The sequence below is a fragment of the Ascaphus truei genome, unplaced genomic scaffold (assembly GCF_040206685.1).
Source record: "Ascaphus truei isolate aAscTru1 unplaced genomic scaffold, aAscTru1.hap1 HAP1_SCAFFOLD_709, whole genome shotgun sequence".
NCBI classification, from domain to species: domain Eukaryota; kingdom Metazoa; phylum Chordata; class Amphibia; order Anura; family Ascaphidae; genus Ascaphus; species Ascaphus truei.
In genome coordinates this window covers 62,865-90,469 of record NW_027457043.1, presented here as the reverse complement: position 1 = coordinate 90,469, position 27,605 = coordinate 62,865, and the positions used below count along the sequence as shown (strand labels likewise).

Genomic DNA, 27,605 nt, shown 5'->3' with positions numbered 1-27,605 from the left:
CACTTTTTACAGAGTTGCTCTCCTTTCTTGTTGATTTAGCTGTGTGCGCCTCACTGTTCTGTTCCAGTGGAAGGTATACAATGTGTGTAAAGGATGATCACGCCATACAAGGCAAAACTCCCAATGTTCGCTCTCTGGATCCTCGCGGATGTGAAAACAGAGTATTTATAAAGCTGGTTTGATTTCCTGGTTTCTTTTTCTATTATAAAAATCCAGTCCTTGGTTTTGACTGAACATCTTACACACGGGATTTCACCGCACGCAGTACAACCTCTATATGTATCCCTCTCCTGCCCAACTCTCATCTCCAATCTTCCCTCAGCAGGCGTAACACCCACTCAGCCCTCAGGCTCATACACATTCCTTGTAATGAAATGGCAGTGAAGAAAGATTGGAACATAGAGTTGCATTCAACATTAATAGGGCTAATTAATTAGTCAGCTTTGTTAATTGCGCCCTGAGTCGTAATCTCCAGACACACAGACAGCCTGTCCCGGCTGGAGAAAATCACAGCACAGATGTAGTGTCGCCAGCTTGTTCTGTGAAACCCGCAAATATCCAGCGTTTAAAACTGCTTCTGTTTCTCACTCCCACGGCCTCACAACACCACTGCTTTCAATAAGGCGTTTTATTTCTATTAACCGCTTTAGTGCGGATTTGACACCAGACTCTGAGCAGGGAATGCAGCGTATGCAAAAAATGTATTAACTGAATAAAACTAAGAGGCAGCCTGACGTTCTGCAATAATATCCAGAGCGTGCTAAATTCACATGAAATCGCAGAATGACACTTACCATTTCCATGCATTTCTGGGGCCTTCTCACGTTTGTAAAACTCCCTCAGTGCTAAGGATGGAAATACGCTGCACTCATGTCTAACAAAAATTACTGTAGCAACACGGGCACCATCGTGGGGTTTAAGTAGCATTTTTTATTTTGCCCATCAGAGGGCATCATTGGCTAATAAATCCAACATCGTATCGCCGTGTCCACCAAGCCACATAGGTACAGTATGCACAGGTGTGTCTCGTACTATAGTTCAGGGGTCTTCAACCAGTTCTCCAAAGGGGGCGATCAGAAAACATTGAGTAGAAGGGCCACAAGCCTATTATGTAATTTACGATCTATTTAAAGACTTGAAAATGATTATCCTTCAAATTGTTGCCAAGATAATATAGCCAGTATAACCAACCTCACAATGATGAGACCCATTAAGGTCGAAACAGCTGTCTGTTGGTAGGTTTACTGGCTATGCATCTTAACCCAGGCTGTGCTCAAAAGCTGTGCAATGCAGCAAGGATAGGATTATAGGGGACCACATCATATGGTTTTGAAGCAAAAGGTGGCACTGTGTGCTCATTTGCATGTCCTTTCCCAGAATCCCTTGCTGCAGTGGAAGCACTCTATGCTGGGTGATAATGGTGAAAGGCAGGATTGCAGACCTGTCTAAGACATGCAAATGAGTAATATTTGCCATACTCATAGGTAATCTTAAAACCCCGAAAGAGAGACGGTTGCATGAATACAAATTTATGCAACTGTTCGGGACACTTAGCAGTGGCCTAAACAGAGATCGAAATTTTATGAGTCATTACTGACACTAGTGAACTCTCGTCCCATGAGCGCTAAAGGCCATGTCTGTACATACTGTGCTATATGTATGCACACACAGCTGTCTCTCACACATACTAATACTCCTTGTTCTTCCATCCCTACACACCAATAGGGACCACTAAGTATCCACACACACTTTTAGTTGTGCTACAAACTCTCACATTTCCACACCCACCAACACCATTTATATCCACTCCCACTCCACACACACCTTGTGTAAAGCACTGTATATACTGTGGGCTCTCCATTCATTTTTATTCACACTGATACACATACACACTCTTTCTTCACTTGCTTTCAGTAACCTTTTGACACCTCTAGCCATAAAACACATCCACACCGGGGGAAGGAACAGCACAGATAACATTCCAAGAGACACTGTTTTTAAGTATACCTTTTGCTTCATTCATTGTAACATCGCCGGAAGAAGAGATCAGTGTATCTCGAAAGCTCGCACAAATAAAAGCATTTCGTTAGCCACAGAACGGTATCATCTATTTATTTTTTGATTATTGAAGCTCGGCTAACACCGTACTGATACCTCTATATGTGTGTATATATATATATATATATATATATATATATATATATATATATATATATCTGTATATATATAGTCAGATAAGGCAGTTGGCACTCCAATAGGTGCTGGTAAGCCACAGGTGCACGTCCCATATAGAGAATGTAGTTATACGTTACCGTTCCAAGGATTGGTTTTCAACATTGAGTGCTGTCTCTTGTTTACCAATCCTTGGAACGGTAACGTATAACTATATATATATATATATATATATATATATATATATATATATATATATATATATACACACATATATATATATATATATATATCTTATTATATATTTGTGAAAGCACTGTATGCCTGTCTGCATCTTCCTGTGTCCCTAGGGGAAATCTCATTGGCCCCTTGGGCCGCCCGCCCCCGCACACCTCATTGGCCTGAGGCGGAGTGACGAGACACACACACACACACACACCCCTCCCGCTCTCTTACCCGCCGGTCCCGGAGGCTCATCTCCCGCTCCCTTACCCTCCGGCCCCAACACACCTCACCTGCAGCCTTCACCTCTCTGTCCTCTCCCCCCCCCCATCACACTCACCTCCCTCACCCCACCGGCACTCCACTCACCTTCCCCCCTCCCCGGTGTGCTCCACTCACCTCCCCCCCTCCCCGGTGTGCTCCACTCACCTCCCCGGTGTGCTCCACTCACCTCCCCCCCTCCCCGGTGTGCTCCACTCACCTCCCCCCCTCCCCGGTGTGCTCCACTCACCCCCCCCTCCCCGGTGTGCTCCACTCACCTCCCCCGTGCTCCACTCACCTCCCCCATGCTCCACTCACCTCCCCGGCGGCCGGACAGGCAGTGGGCAGGCAGCCTTTAGCTGCCACGCGGCACCTAAGATGGCGGCGCCCGGAAGGACCCCCTTCCTCCCTCGCGGAGTAACTAAGATGGCGGCGGCCAGAAGTAGAGGTGACGTGTGTGTGTGTCACTGTGTGTGTGGGACACTGTGTGTGTGGGACACTGTGTGTGTGTGTGTCACTGTGTGTGTGTCAGACACTGTAGGGTGGGGACCGGAGCTACGCATGGGGGGGCGGGGTCAGGAGCGGAGAGAGAGGGGGGAGCAAAGAAACATACGGGGGGAGCAAAGAAACATACGGGGGGAGCAAAGAAACATACGGGGGGAGCAAAGAAACATACGGGGGGAGCAAAGAAACATACGGGGGGAGTGGAAAGGAGGGACCCGCAAATTTTAACCAACCCACCCCCCCTCCTGTCCACTGCCCCCCCTCCTGTCCACTGTCACCCCCCCTCCTGTACACTGTCACCCCCCCTCCTGTACACTGTCACCCCCCCTCCTGTACACTGTCACCCCCACTCCTGTCCACTGTCAACCCCCCTCCTGTCCACTGTCAACCCCCCTCCTGTCAACTGTCAACCCCCCTCCTGTAAACTGTCAACCCCCCTCCTGTCCACTGCCCCGTCCCCCTCCTGTCCACTGTCCCGTCCCCCTCCTGTCCACTGTCCCGTCCCCCTCCTGTCCACTCTCCCGTCCCCGTCCTGTCCACTCGCCCGTCCCCCTCCTGTCCACTCGCCCGTCCCCCTCCTGTCCACTCTCCCGTCCCCCTCCTGTCCACTCTCCCGTCCCCCTCCTGTCCACTGTCACCCCCCCTCCTGTCCACTGTCCCCCCCCTCCTGTCCACTGTCCCCCATCCCACCCCCTCCTGTCCACTGTCCCGTCCCCCTCCTGTCCACTGTCCCGTCCCCCTCCTGTCCACTGTCCCGTCCCCTCCTGTCCACGGTCCCCTCCTGTCCACTGTCCCACCCCTTCCTGTCCACTGTCCCACCCCCTCCTGTCCACTGTCCCACCCCCTCCTGTCCACTGTCCCACCCCCTCCTGTCCACTGTCCCACCCCCTCCTGTCCACTGTCCCACCCCCTCCTGTCCACTGTCCCACCCCCTCCTGTCCACTGTCCCACCCCCTCCTGTCCACTGTCTCCCCCCCTCCTGTCCACTGTCTCCCCCCCCTCCTGTCCACTGTCTCCCCCCCCTCCTGTCCACTGTCTCCCCCCCCCTCCTGTCCACTGTCTCCCCCCCCTCCTGTCCACTGTCTCCCCCCCCTCCTGTCCACTGTCTCCCCCCCCCTCCTGTCCACTGTCTCCCCCCCCCTCCTGTCCACTGTCTCCCCCCCCTCCTGTCCACTGTCTCCCCCCCCCTCCTGTCCACTGTCTCCCCCCCCTCCTGTCCACTGTCTCCCCCCCCTCCTGTCCACTGTCTCCCCCCCCTCCTGTCCACTATCTCCCCCCCCCCTCCTGTCCACTGTCTCCCCCCCCCTCCTGTCCACTGTCTCCCCCCCCCTCCTGTCCACTGTCTCCCCCCCCTCCTGTCCACTGTCTCCCCCCCCTCCTGTCCACTGTCTCCCCCCCTCCTGTCCACTGTCTCCCCCCCTCCTGTCCACTGTCTCCCCCCCTCCTGTCCACTGTCTCCCCCCCTCCTGTCCACTGTCTCCCCCCCTCCTGTCCACTGTCCCCCCCCTCCTGTCCACTGTCTCCCCCCCCCCTGTCCACTGTCTCCCCCCCTTCCTGTCCACTCTCTCCCCCCCTCCTGTCCACTCTCTCCCCCCCTCCTGTCCACTCTCTCCCCCCCTCCTGTCCACTCTCTCCCCCCCTCCTGTCCACTCTCTCCCCCCCTCCTGTCCACTGTCTCCCCCCTCTCCTGTCCACTGTCCCCCCCTCCTGTCCACTGCCCCCCCTCCTGTCCACTGCCCCCCCTCCTGTCCACTGCCCCCCCTCCTGTCCACTGTCCCCCCCTCCTGTCCACTCTCTCCCCCCCTCCTGTCCACTCTCTCCCCCCCTCCTGTCCACTCTCTCCCCCCCTCCTGTCCACTGTCTCCCCCCTCTCCTGTCCCCCCCTCCTGTCCACTGCCCCCCCCTCCTGTCCACTGCCCCCCCTCCTGTCCACTGCCCCCCCTCCTGTCCACTGTCCCCCCTCCTGTCCACTGTCCCCTGCCCCCCCCCTCCTGTCCACTGTCCCCCCCTCCTGTCCACTGTCCCCCCCATCCATTGTCCTCCCCCGTCCACTGTCCCCCCTCCTGTCCACTGTCCCCCTCTCCTCCCCCCTTTACCCCCCCCTCTGCCCCCCCCCCCTTTCCTAGCGGGAAATTTAACTCACGGGCAACGCCGGGTCTCTCAGCTAGTATATATATATATATATATATATATATATGCAAATACAACTGTATGCTCATTTGCATGTCTTAGGCAGGTCTGCAACCCCGCCTTTCCCCATTATCACCCAGCATACAGCACTTCCACTGCAGCAAGGGATTCTGGGAAATGACATGCAAAAGAACACACAGTGTCACTTTTTGCCTCAAAAACCATTTTTAACATGGTTCCCTATAGGCTTAAGCTTGCTGCATGGTCACAGCTTTGAGCACAGCCAGGGTTAAGGTGCATACCCAGAAAACCACCCACAGACAGCTGTTTCGACCTTAATGGGTCTCATCAGTGTGGGGTTGATTTTAACTGGGTATGCAAAGAGGCTATGGGATAGGCTAAACCATAATACTGAGTTAAGTTATGGTGAGTAAAAAAAGTGACAAAAACCCTCCACAGGAAAGCAAATATGCAAATACAACTCTCTGACCTGGCAAATACAACTGTATGCTCACTTTTTTTACTCAGACATCAGGTTTATAAAAATAAGCAGTGATACTCCATGATATTATATATATATTTATTTATATACACAGACTTATGTATGCATCAATTATAAGGCCATGATAGACACAAAATTACAACAGGGCACACACACGCGTGCACAGGCATACAGTGTCATACACACATGTACAGTGATTTGCAAAAGTATTCACCCCTACCAATGTCACATTTAGTTGAATTACAAATAATGTATGCACATTTTTTTTCCAATTTTTTTTTTTTTTAATTCTAAGCTACAAAGCTGTAGGGGTTAAACTGAACTCTGTTCTATGAGGAGGAGATTAAATGTCAGCAAAGGAAATGTACAAAATGAAATTTACTGGTTGCATAAGTATTCAGCCCCTTAAGTAGGGTGACCATATTTTTCCGGGGACAAACCGGGATGTGAGAAAAAAACTGGGACATTTACTACAATTTCGGGCCACAGGGACAAACAAAAACCAAGACGTCTGGTCACCCTATCCTTAGGTCAGTACTTGGTAGAAGCATCATTTGCATATATTATTGCCGAGTCTTTTGGATCGGTCTCTGCTAGCTTTGTTTGCAGAGTAGGATGGTGAGTCAGGAGCTGAACCAGAACGATAAATGCAGGATTTCACTGCCGGACAGGTCCAGAACAGGCACCAGAACCAGAACCGGAGCCTTCTCGCCCCACACATCTTCCAGAAGTTCCTGCAGCCCTGAAACGGGATGATAAAAAGATCAGGCTTTAATGATCATTATAGCACTAAAGGGACACTGCCACATAACTCAGATTTCATGTCACTTATCACAGGTGCCCTGTGTCATTCTGCATGGGGACAATCAATGGGACAATCAATGGGTCATTGAAACCACCTCTCTAGTTGCCCACAGTTCCTGTGGCACCGGGCATTGGGCACAGGCTCAGAAGTGGGAGACCCGCTACATGAATGTCAGGTCCCCATGTGTCACTGTCACCAGATAAGGGGCAGATTATATGCGGCCCTGAGATATGAGCTCGGGCAGCCTCACACGCTCACTCTCCATGTACATTCGGCAGGGCTGGGATAGGAGACACTTGCTGCTTAATGATAATGTTAGAAAGAGATTTTTTTTGTTGTGCTTTATTAATTCAGGGCTGATGGGGATATTAGCGGCTCCTGAAATTGGAAAGGCCGTGAGCATTGCAATTTGCCGAATCCCAAAATGATTCAAATGAGCAGATAAACAGCAGCAATAATTGGACTTTATTAAATCACGGAGTCGTTCATTACAGCTCTCCCAGCTGCACCAGAGAAAGCAGGAAGGTGGGGAAAGATCACAGAGTGTTCAGTTCCAACACACAGCCCCTCGCGTTCAGTGCCGAGAGCCCCCCTCCCCCTACGCTCTGCGCCCAGAGAGCCCCCCTCCCCCTACGTTCAGTGCCGAGAGCCCCCCTCCCCCTACGTTCTGCGCCCAGAGAGCCCCCCTCACCCTACGTTCTGCGCCCAGAGCCCCCCTCACCCTACGTTCTGCGCCCAGAGAGCCCCATCCCCCTACGTTCTGCGCCTAGAGAGCCCCCCTCCCCCTACGTTCTGCGCCCAGAGAGCCCCCCCCCTACGTTCTGCGCCCAGAGAGCCCCCCTCCCCCTACGTTCTGCGCCCAGAGAGCCCCCCTCCCCCTACGTTCTGCGCCCAGAGAACCCCCCTCCCCCTACGTTCTGCGCCCAGAGCCCCCCTCCCCCTACGTTCTGCGCCCAGAGAGCCCCCCTCCCCCTACGTTCTGCGCCCAGAGAGCCCCCCTCCCCCTACGTTCTGCGCCCAGAGAGCCCCCCTCCCCCTACGTTCTGGGCCCAGAGAGCCCCCCTCCCCCTACGTTCTGGGCCCAGAGAGCCCCCCTCCCCCTACGTTCTGCGCCCAGAGAGCCCCCCTCCCCCTACGTTCTGCGCCCAGAGAGCCCCCCTCCCCCTACGTTCTGCGCCCAGAGAGCCCCCCTCCCCCTACGTTCTGGGCCCAGAGAGCCCCCTTCCCCCTACGTTCTGCGCCCAGAGAGCCCCCCTCCCCCTACGTTCTGCGCCCAGAGAGCCCCCCTCCTCCTACGTTCTGCGCCCAGAGAGCCCCCTCCTCCTACGTTCTAGGCCCAGAGAGCCCCCCTCCCCCTACGTTCTGGGCCCAGAGAGCCCCCCTCCCCTACGTTCTGCGCCCAGAGAGCCCCCCTCCCCCTACGTTCTGCGCCCAGAGAGCCCCCCTTTCCCTACGTTCTGCGCCCAGAGAGCCCCCCTCCCCCTACGTTCTGGGCCCAGAGAGCCCCCTTCCCCCTACGTTCTGCGCCCAGAGAGCCCCCCTCCCCCTACGTTCTGCGCCCAGAGAGCCCCCCTCCTCCTACGTTCTGCGCCCAGAGAGCCCCCTCCTCCTACGTTCTAGGCCCAGAGAGCCCCCCTCCCCCTACGTTCTGGGCCCAGAGAGCCCCCCTCCCCTACGTTCTGCGCCCAGAGAGCCCCCCTCCCCCTACGTTCTGCGCCCAGAGAGCCCCCCTTTCCCTACGTTCTGCGCCCAGAGAGCCCCCCTCCCCCTACGTTCTGCGCCCAGAGAGCCCCCCTCCTCCTACGTTCTGCGCCCAGAGAGCCCCCCTCCCCCTACGTTCTGGGCCCAGAGAGCCCCCCTCCCCCTACGTTCTGGGCCCAGAGAGCCCCCCTCCCCCTACGTTCTGCGCCCAGAGAGCCCCCCTCCCCCTACGTTCTGCGCCCAGAGAGCCCCCCTTTCCCTACGTTCTGCGCCCAGAGAGCCCCCCTCCCCCTACGTTCTGCGCCCAGAGAGCCCCCCTCCCCCTACGTTCTGCGCCCAGAGAGCCCCCCCCTATGTTCTGCGCCCAGAAAGCCCCCCTCCCCCTACGTTCTGCGCCCAGAGAGCCCCCCTCCCCCTACGTTCTGCGCCCAGAGAGCCCCCCTCCCCCTACGTTCTGCGCCCAGAGAGTCCCCCTCCCCCTACGTTCAGAGCCCAGAGCCCCCCTCCCCCTACGTTCTGCACCCAGAGCCCCCCTCCCCCGTGCTCAGGACCGAGACCCCCTCCCCCACGTTCAGTGCCGAGACGCCCCTCCCCCGTGTTCAGTGCCCGGAGCCCCCCCTCCCCAGCGTTCAGTGCCCGGAGCCCCCCTCTCCCCCGCGTTCAGTGCCTGGAGCCCACTCCCTCCCCCGCGTTGTGCCTGGAGCCCCCCCCTCCCCCACGTTCAGTGCCTGGAGCCCCCCCCCACCCCCGCGTTCAGTGCCTGGAGCCCCCTCCTCCCCCGCGTTCAGTGCCTGGAGCCGTCCCCCCGCGTTGTGCCTGGAGCCCCCCCCTCCCCCGCGTTCAGTGCCCGGAGCCCTTCCCCTCCCCCGCGTTGTGCCTGGAGCCCCCCCCTCCCCCGCGTTCAGTGCCCGGAGCCCCCCTCTCCCTCTGCAGTATTCCACACAAGTTCACATTTCTGTAGGAAGTACTAAACATGGCCGTCACTTTCTCCCCTAGGGAATTGTGTTTCAGTAACTAAATATAAAGCCCTTTGCAACGTATTGCTCGGGGGTTACAGACAACAGATCATTTGTAAGGACAATTTAACAATAAAAAGGAGACAACGCGCATGTGAATATTTTGACAGTGATTGTATTACCCTGGCGTTTGGAATGACTGCCCCTCTGGCAAGAAGGGGTTCGGCTGTGAATTTGGCATTCCTCACTTGGATCTGTGCCTCGCCAGGGCAGGTAAGGGAGGTGCCTCATTACCAGGCAGCAGCAGCAGCCGCCGCTGCTGATTTCTGGGTATAGGAGGCCCCCCGGCGGGACATGATGAGCTCCTGCTGACAGCAGGGTGGCATTTTGCTAATCACAGCTCACTCCCCGCAGGCCTCGTTCAGGTTGCTGTGAAATCTTATTGCGCCCGTCCCAAGGGTTCTGTTTTAACAACACCACCCGGCACCACAACGGTGACATCAGCAGAACCGCACCCAGAACAGCCAGTCCGGCACCAGACAGGAGATATGTTACCACGAGGCAGCCAGAACAGAGACCGAAACCTCCAGATTATACATCCACAGCAAAGGGATTCTTACCCCTAATCCTGGAGAGTTATCAGGGACACACAACTCTCACCCCCCTAATCCTGGAGAGTTATTAGGGACACATAACTCTCACCCCTCTAATCCTGGAGAGTTATTACTGTAGGGACACACAACTCTCACCCCTCTAATCCTGGAGAGTTATCAGGGACACACAACTCTCACCCCCCTAATCCTGGAGAGTTATCAGGGACACACAACTCTCACCCCCCTAATCCTGGAGAGTTATCAGGGACACACAACTCTCAGCCCCCTAATCCTGGAGAGTTATTAGGGACACACAACTCTCACCCCCCTAATCCTGGAGAGTTATCAGGGACACACAACTCTCAGCCCCCTAATCCTGGAGAGTTATTAGGGACACACAACTCTCACCCCTCTAATCCTGGAGAGTTATCAGGGACACACAACTCTCACCCCCCTAATCCTGGAGAGTTATCAGGGACACACAACTCTCACCCCCCTAATCCTGGAGAGTTATTAGGGACACACAACTCTCACCCCCCTAATCCTGGAGAGTTATCAGGGACACACAACTCTCACCCCTCTAATCCTGGAGAGTTATCAGGGACACACAACTCTCACCCCTCTAATCCTGGAGAGTTATCAGGGACACACAACTCTCAACCCCCTAATACTGGAGAGTTATTAGGGATACATACCTCTCACCCCCCTAATCCTGGAGAGTTATCAGGGACACATACCTCTCACCCCACTAATCATGGAGAGTTATTAGGGACACATACGTCTCACCCCCCTAATCCTGGAAAGTTATCAGGGACACATACCTCTCACCCCCCTAATCCTGGGGAGTTATTAGGGACACATACCTCTCACCCCCCTAATCCTGGAGAGTTATCAGGGACACATACCTCTCACCCCCCTAATCCTGGAGAATTATTAGGGACACATAACTCTCACCCCCCTAATCCTGCACACATATCAGGGACACATACCTCTCACCCCCCTAATCCTGGAGTTATTAGGGACACATACCTCTCACCCCCCTAATCCTGGAGAGTTATTAGGGACACATACCTCTCACCCCCCTAATCCTGGAGAGTTATTAGGGACACATACCTCTCACCCCCCTAATCCTGGAGAGTTATCAGGGACACATACCTCTCACCCCCCTAATCCTGGAGAATTATCAGGGACACATAACTCTCACCCCCCTAATCCTGGAGAGTTATTAGGGACACATACCTCTCACCCCTCTAATCATGGAGAGTTATTAGGGACACATACCTCTCACCCCCCTAATCCTGCACACATATCAGGAACACATCCTACTGTCTCTGTACGTTCTCCACACCAATTAGATTGTAAGCTCTTCGGGGCAGGGACTCATTTTCCTAAATATTACTTTTATGCATGAAGCACTTATTCCCATTATGTGTTATTTATATTATTTGTTATTTATATGATTGTCACGTGTATTACTGCTGTGAAGCGCTATGTACATTAATGGCGCTATATAAATAAAGACATACATGCATATATTACCTACCTACCTCTCACCCTCCGAATCCTGCAAGGACATCAGGGACACATACCTCCCACCCCCACCTAATACAGACAGACATCAGATACACTTACCTCTCACTGACTCCTAATACACAGACATCAGATACACTTACCTCTCACTGACTCCTAATACACAGACATCAGGTACACACACCTCTCACATTTTCCTAATACACAGACATTAGGGTAGAGCTGGGCTTCCCAACTCCAGTCCCCAAGAGCCCCCCACAGACCAGGTTGTAAGGCTATACCGGCTCCGGGGGGCTGGGAGTTGGGGACCCCTGGGGTAGAGTTTACTGGACACAGTACTTAGGGGAGCTTTGCAAATATATATGGGAGCTGCTCGCATCAAACTCAATGACAAAGTTCCTTATCCAGGGCTCCAACTCTAACGCATGGACAATTAACCCTTTCACTACATGTGCGATGCTTGCTTTACACACAGTCCCCTCTGTCCTGTCCAGACTCACCTTCCCGCAGACTCTGTGACTCCACGCTGTCCCCCTTACAGAACGATCTGCAGCACAGGGCAGTGAGGGCCGTGTCAGCGGAGAGCTCCCCCGAGGCTCGCCGCAGCGCAGTCCCCAGGATACCAAGAGCACCGCACCAGTCTTGGGAAGGGAGCCTTGCAGAGGCCACGCACAGCGAGAGTACGAGGGAGGCACAGGACGCAGAGCTGGATATCACCCCGCGCAGTGTCACCTGGAAACCCGAGCTCGCCTCCGACAGCGAGAAGTGTCTCCTTTCCGCAGGCTCATCCGCAGCGGCCATCACGTGCCACTCCACCGCCGCGCCACGGGGGAGCTGGGGAACTACAGCCACGGTGAGGAGAGGGGCCCTGTCCTGCAGGCACAAAACAGCAACGGTCACTCACAGGCTCAGCTGCAGGCACCGGGAGTGTGCGACTCTACTCAGGGGTACTGAGGACCACAGCTTGCTTATTACGATTAGTTTTAGCTTGTGGCACGAGACATAGATCAAAGTCACAGAACTCTACAAGAAGACGCCTGTGAGGCTAAGAAAGCTCTGTGCACTGTAACTGCATCCGTGAAGAACGCTTAAGTAAGTCACTAAAAGGTATCACTCCAGTACCAATAAGGCTACAGTAACTTCGCTATCAAACCTAAAAATAAGGGCATGCCCTGTAAGAGTCTCTCGGTTTGTGATCCTAAAACAGCAGCACCGCGGACTGATTTCCGGCTCCGTGCAGATATCGATGCAGCACAAACAGACCCTTTATTCATTTTCACAACTAATAAATATTATGTTTGTTTTTTGGTTCGGACTCTACAGTTTCTCTGGCAATTTCCTTTTGTTACAAATTATTCTGAAGGAGTTACATCACTGAGTACTTTCACCTTAAAGGAGCAAAACGCGAAAATTCCTATATGTTTCTGTAGTATTAGATAACTGCCTGGATTAATTTTTTTAAACTCCAAATGCCACTTATAATTTTTTTTATGTACTGATCATCCTGTGGTTGCTATAGTAACCATTCAGAACGTCACATTGATTTCCTCTTTTGAAACAGGCTCTGACACCTTTTTGAGCTCTGCCCTTTGGCAACAAAGTATCACACACAGATCTCTTGCTGTGTCCCAAACAGCAGAATGTCTATTACTCTGAAAGCTGTAACAATAATGTTACACTTAGTAATACTGTATAATGTTACATAGCAGCTGGCTGCAGCACACAGTCAGAATGCAGCTATTCTCTTGGAGCACCAAACGATTGGCAGCTTAGGTAAGAATGTGCAATTATACTGTACATTGTCACAGGCTGTACATATACAAATAAGAGAAAAAGAAGGTGGGTGTTCTATTAATGCAACTTCAATATTCTGGACGTTGCTGTGCCTTTTAACTCCTTCCCAGCTGCTCTGAAGGGGATAGGCTGCACGTAGCGTATGTCCCGCCAGGTGATGATGGAATAACCGCAGTGACAGGATAAGAGGGCTAGGGGTTTGCCGTTACTTTCTCTTGTAACAGTGGCTTCTCCTCAATCAGCAGGGCTCAATATTCCCCGTGAGAGAGGCTCAGCCAGCTCAATGCCAGAGAGCACGGAGACGCAGCCAGACACGCTGTGTCTGCAGAACAGAAGTTTGCAGGGAGGAGGCTACGGAAGGAAATGTTCCCTCACTTTACACCACTGTCACCTGATAGTCTCTTATTACGTGTTTAATAAAAGGCGCGGCCCCGGAAATTATTCCAATCCGTTTCCACTTGATTTTTTAAATGCTGTTTACAGAGTATTTCCTTTCTTCTTTCTGATTTAATCACTGATGGTGAACATATCGCTCAGTACCATATAAGCGAATGAATGAACGCAGCCTGGTGCAACGTGGAAAATATATATATATAACGACAAGGAAGAAAAAGTGACCAAGGTCACCAAGGGCCCCTTAGTATGCACGCCTGGTGTAACAGTGTGATATACAAAGGATATAGTGTCCTATAGAAGCTTAACTAGTGCGAACGAACCAAATATATAGGGCAAATAATGGTAGGGCAAAGCTGCTAAAATCAAAGAATAATACATTTTTTTTTAATAATATGCAATAATTACGTTGAAATACATAAGGTGACAAGTAATTTTAGCAGCTTTGCCCTACCATTATTTGCCTTATATATTTGGTTCGTTGTATATCCCACTGTTACACCCTGCGTGCATACTAAGGGGCCTGTGGGCTCCTCGGTCACTTTCTCTTCTGTGCCGTTCTTTCTGATTTTGCAGGTATCTGCAGACTGTGTTACAGAAACACACCGAGGGATGTTAGAGGCGTATAAGTACCAGCAAGAGTAAGGCCGCGCTTATAGTGCTCGTGACGGCGACACGACGGATGAAGTCACCGTCGCCGCTAGCGGAATTTGTAATTCGCTTTCCAGCGATGTCGCGGGCGACCAGGTCTTTGATTGGTTCAGAGCCTGTCACATGTGGTGACAAAAAACAAAAAGAGAGAACAGCACAAGACCTCATTGTGTAGTATTATAAAAATTGTATTCAATTCATTCAGCAGGTGAGTATTGCACGTACATTCAAATATATTTAACAGGCATGACATGTTATGGACATGTTACCACAACTGCTAGTAGCGTAGGACCACTCAGGACTCAGCTGGGGATGAGATGGATTCTTGTCTTTTCCCAGGGGTTCTTGGGTTGTTTTCTCCCCTTAGATAAGCATCGTTTCACCGGATGAAGGTATCATGATCATGATTCCCTGACGAAGTAATCTATTTACGAAACGCGTTGGAATAGGACGTATTCCAGTTTGTACTTTCTTGAGTCCAAGAATCTGCCTTTATCCAACTTTTGTGTCACTTAATGGACATTTTATTACTCCAACCCGTATGTGATGGGACGCTTGGAGTGACGTCATCAGTGCGCATCAGATAGCTCGTCGTGGAGCACTGACATGTAGCAAGCTACACCACACGTTGCCAGCGCTAGAGCTCCCGATCCTGGACAGGACATCCTGAGTGACGGCATCAGCGTGCTACTAAACAACGGAGGCACAGAGCATCAGCGTGCAGCGGGTTTTGTGCAAGGATACTGCAGTCCTTCATCCGGTGAAACGATGCTGATCTAAGGGGAGAAAACAACCCAAGAACCCCTGGGGAAAGACAAGAATCCATCTCATCCCCAGCCCAGCTGAGTCCTGAGCGGTCCTACGCTACTAGCAGTTGTGGTAACATGTCCATAACATGTCATGCCTGTTAAATATATTTGAATGTACGTGCAATACTCACCTGCTGAATGAACTGAATACAATTTTTATAATACTACACAATGAGGTCTTGTGCTGTTCTCTCTTTTTGTTTTTTTGTTCTAGTACTGGTTGCGGAGCCATCCTATTTGAACAGCTGCAGTTACCTCACCTATACACACGTGAACGGAACAGGTTTAATTAATTCCCTTGGTCCGTTTTAATATTACACTATTTGGTTAAGATTTCACTATATTGTTTCAACTGATCACAATATATCTACACCTAATCAGGGCATTGGTATATCATTTATATATATATATATATATATATATATATATATATATATATCACCTATCACTGAGTGCAGTTATTTCACTTTTTTCACATGTGGCGACAGCCTCTGAAAAATCAAATTTGACCGGCTTCAGAAATTCGCTCCGCCAGCATCGCGCTTACTATAAGCGCAAGCGACGGCGGCAATACATTTGTTTTGCCGCGACGTCGCGTCGCCAGCACTTTAAGTGCAGCCTCAGTTACTTCACAGGTTGTGATACCTATCTATCGTACAAGGTTTTCTAGTGCAGGTTTTGGGGACTTCAGCGATGTGGCTTCCGCCAACGTCGTCTCAAAACCTTATAGAAATAAGTCTGCAGATCATTATGTGGAATAAAGAGTTGCTGAGAAAGACTTTAAAGCTGCAGACCAAGCAATATCCTACATGTGTTTTTTTTTTAAATAAATCAGCTCTGTACTACGAGAAAATACTTGTAGCATTTTTTTTAAACATCTGTGAATTACATGTAGTGGTGTAGAGGGCCACACAGGTAATATACAGCATCAGTAGCGTCTGTGTTCACGAGGAACCAGTGTTACATACATTTTTTTAGTATTGTAATGTAACAAGCATTTTCTGTTTCTATAGCAACCATTTACAAAGTCACATCCCTTTCCTCTTCTGAAACAGGCTCTGGCACACCCCTTTTTGAGCCCTGCCCTCTCTAGCAGTGAACCAATTGTATCTAGTGACTGCCTGGTCACATGATCTTCCCCACAGAACTTTGCTCTCCATTTAGTGAACCCCCGATCTGGATCTCCCCCGATTGATCGGCAACTTAACTAATTACTAATCATTGTGTGGATTGTATTGATCCACATATTAAAGGGATTATTTTTTTTGTTTAAATGGCAACTTGGTCTGCTGCTTTAAGAGAAAGTAAGGGAGGGAAAGGAAAGTGACATCAGGAGGATGAGGGACGGATGACGAGAAAGATTGAGGGTTTGAAAGAGAAGGAAGGAGACGCGAGGAAAGAGAAGGAAGGAGAAGCGAGGAAAGAGAAGGAAGGAGAAGCGAGGAAAGAGAAGGAAGGAGAAGCGAGGAAAGAGAAGGAAGGAGAAGCGAGGAAAGAGAAGGAAGGAGAAGCGAGGAAAGAGAAGGAAGGAGACGCGAGGAAAGAGAAGGAAGGAGAAGCGAGGTAAGAGAAGGAAGGAGAAGCGAGGAAAGAGAAGGAAGGAGAAGCTTCTCCTTCCTTCTCTTTCCTCGCTTCTCCTTCCTTCTCTTTCCTCGCGTCTCCTTCCTTCTCTTTCAAACCCTCAATCTTTCTCGTCATCCGTCCCTCATCCTCCTGATGTCACTTTCCTTTCCCTCCCTTACTTTCTCTTAAAGCAGCAGACCAAGTTGCCATTTAAACAAAAAAAATAATCCCTTTAATATGTGGATCAATACAATCCACACAATGATTAGTAATTAGTTAAGTTGGCGATCGATCGGGGGAGATCCAGATCGGGGGTTCACTAAATGGAGAGCAAAGTTCTGTGGGGAAGATCATGTGACCAGGCAGTCACTAGATACAATTGGTTCACTGCTAGAGAGGGCAGGGCTCAAAAAGGGGTGTGCCAGAGCCTGTTTCAGAAGAGGAAAGGGATGTGACTTTGTAAATGGTTGCTATAGAAAAAGAAAATGCTTGTTACATTACAATACTAAAAAAATGTATGTAACACTGGTTCCTCGTGAACACAGACGCTACTGATGATGTATATTCGAAGGAGAAGCGAGTAAAGAGAAGGAAGGAGACGCGAGGAAAGAGATGGAAGGAGAAGCGAGGAAAGAGAAGGAAGGAGAAGCGAGGAAAGAGAAGGAAGGAGAAGCGCGGAAAGAGAAGGAAGGAGAAGCGATTAAAGAGAAGGAAGGAGAAGCGAGGAAAGAGAAGGAAGGAGAAGCGAGGAAAGAGAAGGAAGGAGAAGCGAGGAAAGAGAAGGAAGGAGAAGCGAGGAAAGAGAAGGAAGGAGAAGCGAGGAAAGAGAAGGAAGGAGAAGCGAGGTAAGAGAAGGAAGGAGAAGCGAGGTAAGAGAAGGAAGGAGAAGCGAGGAAAGAGAAGGAAGGAGACGCGAGGAAAGAGAAGGAAGGAGAAGCGAGGAAAGAGAAGGAAGGAGAAGCGAGGAAAGAGAAGGAAGGAGAAGCGAGGAAAGAGAAGCAAGGAGAAGCGAGGAAAGAGAAGGATGGAGAAGCGAGGAAAGAGAAGGATGGAGAAGCGAGGAAAGAGAAGGAAGGAGAAGCGAGGAAAGAGAAGGAAGGAGAAGCGAGGAAAGAGAAGGAAGGAGAAGCGAGGAAAGAGAAGCAAGGAGAAGCGAGGAAAGAGAAGGATGGAGAAGCGAGGAAAGAGAAGGATGGAGAAGCGAGGAAAGAGAAGCAAGGAGAAGCGAGGAAAGAGAAGGATGGAGAAGCGAGGAAAGCGAAGGAAGGAGAAGCGAGGAAAGAGAAGGAAGGAGAAGCGAGGAAAGAGAAGGAAGGAGAAGCGAGGAAAGAGAAGGAAGGAGAAGCGAGGAAAGAGAAGGAAGGAGAAGCGAGGAAAGAGAAGCAAGGAGAAGCGAGGAAAGAGAAGGATGGAGAAGCGAGGAAAGAGAAGGATGGAGAAGCGAGGAAAGAGAAGGAAGGAGAAGCGAGGAAAGAGAAGGAAGGAGAAGCGAGGAAAGAGAAGGAAGGAGACGCGAGGAAAGAGAAGGAAGGAGAAGCGAGGAAAGAGAAGGAAGGAGATGCGAGGAAAGAGAAGGAAGGAGAAGCGAGGAAAGAGAAGGAAGGAGACGCGAGGAAAGAGAAGGAAGGAGAAGCGAGGAAAGAGAAGGAAGGAGAAGCGAGGAAAGAGAAGCAAGGAGAAGCGAGGAAAGAGAAGGATGGAGAAGCGAGGAAAGAGAAGGATGGAGAAGCGAGGAAAGAGAAGGAAGGAGAAGCGAGGAAAGAGAAGGAAGGAGAAGCGAGGAAAGAGAAGGAAGGAGACGCGAGGAAAGAGAAGGAAGGAGACGCGAGGAAAGAGAAGGAAGGAGACGCGAGGAAAGAGAAGGATGGAGACGCGAGGAAAGAGAAGGAAGGAGACGCGAGGAAAGAGAAGGAAGGAGAAGCGAGGAAAGAGAAGGAAGGAGACGCGAGGAAAGAGAAGGAAGGAGAAGCGAGGAAAGAGAAGGAAGGAGACGCGAGGAAAGAGAAGGAAGGAGACGCGAGGAAAGAGAAGGAAGGAGACGCGAGGAAAGAGAAGGAAGGAGACGCGAGGAAAGAGAAGGAAGGAGACGCGAGGAAAGAGAAGGAAGGTTTTCTAGTGCAGGTTTTGGGGACTTCAGCGATGTGGCTTCCGCCAACGTCGTCTCAAAACCTTATAGAAATAAGGCTGCAGATCATTATGTGGAATAAAGAGTTGCTGAGAAAGACTTTAGCGCTGCAGACCAAGCAATATCCTACATGTGTTTTTTTTTTAAATAAATCAGCTCCGTACTACGAGAAAATACTTGTAGCATTTTTTTAAACATCTGTGAATTACATGTAGTGGTGTAGAGGGCCACACAGGTAATATACAGCATCAGTAGCGTCTGTGTTCACGAGGAACCAGTGTTACATACATTTTATTAGTATTGTAATGTAACAAGCATTTTCTGTTTCTATAGCAACCATTTACAAAGTCACATCCCTTTCCTCTTCTGAAACAGGCTCTGGCACACCCCTTTTTGAGCCCTGCCCTCTCTAGCAGTGAACCAATTGTATCTAGTGACTGCCTGGTCACATGATCTTCCCCACAGAACTTTGCTCTCCATTTAGTGAACCCCCGATCTGGATCTCCCCCGATCGATCGGCAACTTAACTAATTACTAATCATTGTGTGGATTGTATTGATCCACATATTAAAGGGATTATTTTTTTTGTTTAAATGGCAGCTTGGTCTGCTGCTTTAAGAGAAAGTAAGGGAGGGAAAGGAAAGTGACATCAGGAGGATGAGGGACGGATGACGAGAAAGATTGAGGGTTTGAAAGAGAAGGAAGGAGACGCGAGGAAAGAGAAGGAAGATGAAGCGAGGTAAGAGAAGGAAGGAGACGCGAGGAAAGAGAAGGAAGGAGACGCGAGGAAAGAGAAGGAAGGAGAAGCGCGGAAAGAGAAGGAAGGAGACGCGAGGAAAGAGAAGGAAGGAGAAGCGAGGAAAGAGAAGGAAGGAGACGCGAGGAAAGAGAAGGAAGGAGAAGCGAGGAAAGAGAAGGAAGGAGACGCGAGGAAAGAGAAGGAAGGAGACGCGAGGAAAGAGAAGGAAGGAGACGCGAGGAAAGAGAAGGAAGGAGACGCGAGGAAAGAGAAGGAAGGAGACGCGAGGAAAGAGAAGGAAGGAGACGCGAGGAAAGAGAAGGAAGGAGACGCGAGGAAAGAGAAGGAAGGAGACGCGAGGAAAGAGAAGGAAGGAGACGCGAGGAAAGAGAAGGAAGGAGAAGCGAGGAAAGAGAAGGAAGGAGACGCGAGGAAAGAGAAGGAAGGAGACGCGAGGAAAGAGAAGGAAGGAGACGCAAGGAAAGAGAAGGAAGGAGACGCGAGGAAAGAGAAGGAGACGCGAGGAAAGAGAAGGAAGGAGAAGCGAGGAAAGAGAAGGAAGGAGAAGCGAGGAAAGAGAAGGAAGGAGAAGCGAGGAAAGAGAAGGAAGGAGAAGCGAGGAAAGAGAAGGAAGGAGAAGCGAGGAAAGAGAAGGAAGGAGACGCGAGGAAAGAGAAGGAAGGAGAAGCGAGGAAAGAGAAGGAAGGAGAAGCGAGGAAAGAGAAGGAAGGAGAAGCGAGGAAAGAGAAGGAAGGAGACGCGAGGAAAGAGAAGGAAGGAGACGCGAGGAAAGAGAAGGAAGGAGACGCGAGGAAAGCGACAAACACGGAGAGATAATAATTAGTCCCAGAGGCTGAAGCTTCATAGAGCGTAATACAGGGGCGCCCAACCCAGTCCTCAAAACCCCCCAACAGGTCGGGTTTTCAGGATATCCCTGCTTCAGCACATGTGGCTCAATCAGTGACTCAGTCTTCGACTGCACCACCTGTGCTGAAGCTGGGATATCCTGAAAACCCGACCCGTTGGGGGGTCTTGCGGATTGGGGTTGGCCGCCCTTGGTGTAATACCCCTCAGCTCTCAGCAGGTACACGCAATACAGATGCCTGCTGTGCGCGTCACGCGTTACCTGGTGTGTCTGTGCGTGTCTCCTGTGCCACGCCGCCGCGGCAGTGGGTATGTAGGAGGCCCGTGTCACGTAGCAGTGAGTCACCATGGCATGGCTCAGGGTGGTGCCGGGGCTCGTGGCATCTAGGACCCTCTCCACGTGGCGCAGGGAGATTCCCACCTCTGCTGCGATGCCCCCAGGGAGTAGCTGCATGGTGCAGGGTATCAGTGCGATCTGCCCCGCGCAGAATACCCCAGCGCTGATCTATGCAGGAACAGAGAGGGGCAATACTCAGTCTTGTCTGTGTCTCCTGGTTGGGTGCTACGCGTGGGGCCCCACGTAAAGCTACACGTAAAGCTACGCGTGGCCCCCACGTAAAGCCCCACGTAAAGCTACACGTAAAGCTACGCGTGGCCCCCACGTAAAGCCCCACGTAAAGCTACGCGTGGGGCCCCACGTAAAGCTACGCGTGGGGCCCCACGTAAAGCTACGCGTGGGGCCCCACGTAAAGCTACGCGTGGGCCCCCACGTAAAGCTACGCGTGGGGCCCCACGTAAAGCTACGCGTGGGGCCCCACGTAAAGCTACGCGTGGGGCCCCACGTAAAGCTACGCGTGGGGCCCCACGTAAAGCTACGCGTGGGGCCCCACGTAAAGCTACGCGTGGGGCCCCACGTAAAGCTACGCGCGGGGCCCCCACGTAAAGCTACGCGCGGGGCCCCCACGTAAAGCTACGCGTGGGGCCCCACGTAAAGCTACGCGCGGGGCCCCCACGTAAAGCTACGCGCGGGGCCCCCACGTAAAGCTACGCGTGGGCCCCCACGTAAAGCTACGCGCGGGGGCCCCACGTAAAGCTACGCGTGGCCCCCACGTAAAGCTACGCGCGGGGGCCCCACGTAAAGCTGCGCGGGGGCCCCACGTAAAGCTGCGCGGGGGCCCCACGTAAAGCTACGCGCGGGGCCCCACGTAAAGCTACGCGCGGGGCCCCCACGTAAAGCTACGCGCGGGGCCCCCACGTAAAGCTACGCGCGGGGCCCCCACGTAAAGCTACGCGTGGGGCCCCACGTAAAGCTACGCGTGGGCCCCCACGTAAAGCTACGCGCGGGGGCCCCACGTAAAGCTACGCGTGGCCCCCACGTAAAGCTACGCGCGGGGGCCCCACGTAAAGCTACGCGTGGGGCCCCATTTGAATGAATAAGGAAGTTTTCTCCGGGGAATATATAATTGGGTTATCGCTGTTAGTAACGCGCCCGTCTCTCTCGCTCTATTATTCTGTATTACCCAGTGTATAGGTCACGAAGTCCCCCATTACTTTCCCTGGGCCCCCCTGGAATAGTATTACACCCCCCCCGTTACTTTCCCTGGGCCCCCCTGGAATAGTATTACCCCCCCCCGTTACTTTCCCTGGGCCCCCCTGGAATAGTATTACCCTCCCCCCCATTACTTTCCCTGGGCCCCCCTGGAACAGTATTACCCCCCCCCCGTTACTTTCCCTGGGCCCCCCTGGAATAGTATTACCCTCCCCCCCATTACTTTCCCTGGGCCCCCCTGGAATAGTATTACCCCCCCCCCGTTACTTTCCCTGGGCCCCCCTGGAATAGTATTACCCTCCCCCCCATTACTTTCCCTGGGCCCCCCTGGAATAGTATTACCCCCCCCCATTACTTTCCCTGGGCCCCCCTGGAATAGTATTACCCCCCCCCCCCGTTACTTTCCCTGGGCCCCTCTGGAATAGTATTACCCCCCCCCCCCGTTACTTTCCCTGGGCCCCCCTGGAATAGTATTACCCTCCCCCCGTTACTTTCCCTGGGCCCCCCTGGAATAGTATTACACCCCCCCCCCCCCACTCGTCTTCTCAGGGTGCAAAGATTTGCATTTTCGCTTCTAAAGGGGCAAGAAACACTTATAGGGGCTCTAATATACCGCCCCGCCCTCCTATACCACTCCGCATGTTATTACACCTCTCCACGCTCCCTTATATACCGCTCCGCATGTTATGACACCTCTCCGCACCCCTATATACCGCCCGCATGTTATTACACCTCTTTATATACCGCTCCGCCCTTCTATACCACTCTGCATGTTATTACACCTCTCCGCACCCCTATATACCGCTCTTCCCTTCTATACCACTCCGCATGTTATTACACCTCTCCGCACCCCTATATACCAACTCTGCATGTTATGACACCTCCCCGCACTCCCTTATATACCGCTCCTCCCTTCTATACCACTCCGCATGTTATTACACCTCTCCACACCCCTTATATACCGCTCCACCCTTCTATACCACTCCGCGTGTTAATACACCGCTCTGCCCTTCTATACCACTCCGCATATTACACCTCTCCACACTCCCTTATATACCGCTCCACCCTTCTATACCACTCCGCATGTTATTACACCTCTCCGCACCCCTATATACTGCTCCACCCTTCTATACCACTCCGCATGTTATTACACCTCTCCGCACCCCTATATACCGCTCCGCCCTTCTATACCAATCCGGGTGTTATTACACCTCTCCGCACCCCTATATACCGCTCCACCCTTCTATACCACTCCGGGGGTTATTACACCTCTCCACACCCTTATATACCGCTCCACCCTTCTATACCACTCCGGGTATTATTACACCTCTCCGCACCCCTATATACCGCTCCACCCTTCTATACCACTCCGGGTGTTATTACACCTCTCCGCACCCCTATATAACGCTCCGGCCTTCTATACCACTCCGGGGGTTATTACACCTCTCCGCACCCCTATATAACGCTCCGGCCTTCTATACCACTCCGGGGGTTATTACACCTCTCCGCACCCCTATATACTGCTCCACCCTTCTATACCACTCCGGGGGGTTTTACACCTCTCCACACCCCTATATACCGCTCCACCCTTCTATACCACTCCGGGGGTTATAACACCTCTCCACACCCATATATACCGCTCCACCCTTCTATACCACTCCGGGGGTTATTACACCTCTCCACACCCCTACATACCGCTCCACCCTTCTATACCACTCCGGGGGTTATTACACCTCTCCACACCCCTATATACCGCTCTGACCTTCTATACCACTCCCGGGGTTATTACACCTCTCTGCACCACTATATACCGCTCCACCCTTCTATACCACTCCGGATGTTATTACACCTCTCCGCACTCCTATATACCGCTCTTACCTTCTATACCACTCCGGGGGTTATTACACCTCTCCACACCCCTATATACCGCTCCACCCTTCTATACCACTCCGGGGGTTATTACACCTCTCCGCTGGCCGCCCTGAGCTAACCTTAGCTTGAAATAAAAATAAGTATCCCTCGGAAACCAATACTGGGCGGTTCAAAGTAAAAGCCGGCATGCAGTGCAGGAGTTAGGTTACCATCACATAGCTTTGCAATGCATCCCAGGCCCCTCCAGCACTGGGGGGATTAGAGGCTGTACATTTCAGCACCACTTCCCAGGCAGAAATCCCCTCCTCATCTGCAGCGATCGGCAGCCGGGGTTACAGACCCCTTCACGGGTCAGCTGTCTGTAACTGTCCCTGATCCGCGTCAATAACCAGTGACCAGGAGCCCAGCGCGGGGGCCTGCGGCCCTTATCCAGGGGTCAGAGGGCACCACGATTCGATAAATCAGCCTTTATTTAACTGTAGCCACCACTGCAGAGGCCAGCGTGCGTGGCCCTGCATACTGAGCGAGACCGCGCGCTTCCTCCAGGACTCCCCGTTATATGCTGCGAGTAGTAGGAAAACGAGAGAGATGGAGACGTGACACAGGGACCGTCCCTGCGAGGAGGGGACACGCCAGTAATTTAACCCTCTCAGTGCCAGGTACTGCGCGCTGCCAGTGAGCACGGGCGATATATTTCCGGGTGTAATTATAAAGCTGCATTCACTGCCAGGTTGGGGGGGGGGGGGCAGCAATGCGCATAGAGAGCTCTGTAACGTCGTGCAGAGAGCGCAGAAACGTCGTGCAGAGAGTGCAGTAACGTCGCGCAGAGAGAGCGCAGTAACGGCATGCAGAGAGCGCAGTAACGTCGTGCAGAGAGCGCAGTAACGTCGTGCAGAGAGCGCAGTAACGGCGTGCAGAGAGCGCAGTAACGGCGTGCAGAGAGAGCGCAGTAACATCGCGCAGAGAGCGCAGTAATGGTGCGCAGAGAGCGCAGTAACGTCGCGCAGAGAGCGCAGTAACGTCGCGCAGAGAGAGCGCTGTAATGACGCGCAGAGAGCGCAGTAACGGTGCGCAGAGAGAGCGCAGTAACGTCGTGCAGAGAGTGCAGTAACGTCGTGCAGAGAGAGCGCAGTAACGGCGCGCAGAGAGCGCTGTAACGGCGTGCAGAGAGAGCGCACTAACGTCGCGCAGAGAGCGCAGTAATGGTGCGCAGAGAGTGCAGTAACGTCGCGCAGAGAGAGCGCAGTAACGTCGCGCAGAGAGAGCGCAGTAACGTCGTGCAGAGAGTGCAGTAACGTCGTGCAGAGAGCGCAGTAACGGCGCGCAGAGAGCGCTGTAACGGCGTGCAGAGAGAGCGCACTAACGTCGCGCAGAGAGCGCAGTAACGTCGCGCAGAGAGAGCGTAGTAACGGCGCGCATAGAGAGCGCTGTAACGGGCGCAGAGCGATATAATAACACGCAGAGCGATATAATAACACGCAGAGAGATATAATAACACGCAGAGCGATATAATAACACGCAGAGCGATATAATAACACGCAGAGCGATATAATAACACGCAGAGAGATATAATAACACGCAGAGAGATATAATAACACGCAGAGCGATATAATAACACGCAGAGCGATATAATAACACGCAGAGCGATATAATAACACGCAGAGCGATATAATAACACGCAGAGCGATATAATAACACGCAGAGATATAATAACACGCAGAGCGATATAATAACACGCAGAGATATAATAACACGCAGAGATATAATAACACGCAAAGCGATATAATAACACGCAGAGCGATATAATAACACGCAGAGAGATATAATAACACGCAGAGCGATATAATAACACGCAGAGAGATATAATAACACGCAGAGCGATATAATAACACGCAGAGCGATATAATAACACGCAGAGCGATATAATAACACGCAGAGCGATATAATAACACGCAGAGCGATATAATAACACGCAGAGCGATATAACAACACGCAGAGCGATATAATAACACGCAGAGCGATATAATAACACGCAGAGCGATATAACAACACGCAGAGCGATATAATAACACGCAGAGCGATATAAAAACACGCAGAGCGATATAACAACACGCAGAGAGATATAATAACACGCAGAGCGATATAATAACACGCAGAGCGATATAATAACACGCAGAGCGATATAACAACACGCAGAGCGATATAACAACACGCAGAGCGATATAATAACACGCAGAGCGATATAATAACACGCAGAGCGATATAATAACACGCAGAGCGATATAACAACACGCAGAGAGATATAATAACACGCAGAGCGATATAATAACACGCAGAGCGATGTGTTGCCGGCCACTCTGGCAGAGAAGGGGTTAAATGCTGGACAATATGTAACAGCCACTAGGATGCCTCCAGCAGGGAAGGGGTTACTTGTGTATAATTACAGCAGACGTGGACAGGTATAAGCAGCAGTGACAGGGGAGGAGGGGGTATAAGTGGCTGCCTCAGGGGGGGTGGTGACCTCTGACCTTGACTAGAGCCCAAATCAATAAGGGCTGTGACCTCCTTCATCAGGTCCCTGACGGGATTATGGCGCCTCATCATGCAGCGTGTGATAATCCTGACTGTAATTAGTGTAATAGAGGCAGCCTCAACAGGGAGTCCCAGGAGCAGGAACACACAGTAACAGCACCCGGCCCGCATCTTCTCTCTACCGACCTGGGCAGCCACAGGAATCCGACCCCCCACCTCACACTGCAGGGTGGGCACAGACCCCCCACCTCACACTGCAGGGTGCGCACAGACCCCCCACCTCACACTGCAGGGTGGGCACAGACCCCCCACCTCACACTACAGGGTGAGCACAGACCCCCCACCTCACACTGCAGGGTGAGCACAGACCCCCCACCTCACACTGCAGGGTGGGCACAGACCCCCCACCTCACACTGCAGGGTGGGCATAGACCCTCCACCTCACACTGCAGGGTGGGCACAGACCCCCCACCTCACACTGCAGGGTGCGCACAGACCCCCCACCTCACACTGCAGGGTGGGCATAGACCCCCCACCTCACACTGCAGGGTGGGCACAGACCCCCCACCTCACACTGCAGGGTGCGCACAGACCCCCCACCTCACACTGCAGGGTGCGCACAGACCCCCCACCTCACACTGCAGGGTGGGCACAGACCCCCCACCTCACACTGCAGGGTGGGCACAGACCCCCCACCTCACACTGCAGGGTGCGCACAGACCCCCCACCTCACACTGCAGGGTGCGCACAGAACCCCCACCTCACACTGCAGGGTGGGCACAGACCCCCCACCTCACACTGCAGGGTGAGCACAGACCCCCCACCTCACACTGCAGGGTGAGCACAGACCCCCCACCTCACACTGCAGGGTGAGCACAGACCCCCCACCTCACACTGCAGGGTGAGCACAGACCCCCCACCTCACACTGCAGGGTGGGCACAGACCCCCCACCTCACACTGCAGGGTGGGCACAGACCCCCCACCTCACACTGCAGGGTGGGCACAGACCCCCCACCTCACACTGCAGGGTGGGCACAGACCCCCCACCTCACACTGCAGGGTGAGCACAGACCCCCCCACCTCACACTGCAGGGTGAGCACAGACCCCCCACCTCACACTGCCGGGTGAGCACAGACCCCCCACCTCACACTGCCGGGTGAGCACAGACCCCCCACCTCACACTGCAGGGTGGGCACAGAACCCCCACCTCACACTGCAGGGTGAGCACAGACCCCCCACCTCACACTGCAGGGTGAGCACAGACCCCCCACCTCACACTGCAGGGTGAGCACAGACCCCCCACCTCACACTGCAGGGTGAGCACAGACCCCCCACC

The 27,605-nt window shown here is 52.6% G+C and overlaps 1 protein-coding gene across 1 annotated transcript in view; it reads right to left on the bottom strand.

Annotated features, from left to right (window-relative positions):
• Positions 1–5,984: 5,984 nt before the first annotated feature.
• LOC142486024 (uncharacterized) overlaps positions 5,985–27,605 on the bottom strand; it is a gene marked incomplete at its 5' end in the record, with an annotated part of 34,757 nt that continues 13,136 nt past the window's right edge. The window contains 3 exons of the mRNA XM_075584685.1: positions 5,985–6,533; positions 11,877–12,249; positions 20,577–20,819. Of these exons, the coding sequence (XP_075440800.1) occupies positions 6,415–6,533; positions 11,877–12,249; positions 20,577–20,819 (735 nt within the window). The remainder of the gene's footprint in view (positions 6,534–11,876; positions 12,250–20,576; positions 20,820–27,605) is intronic.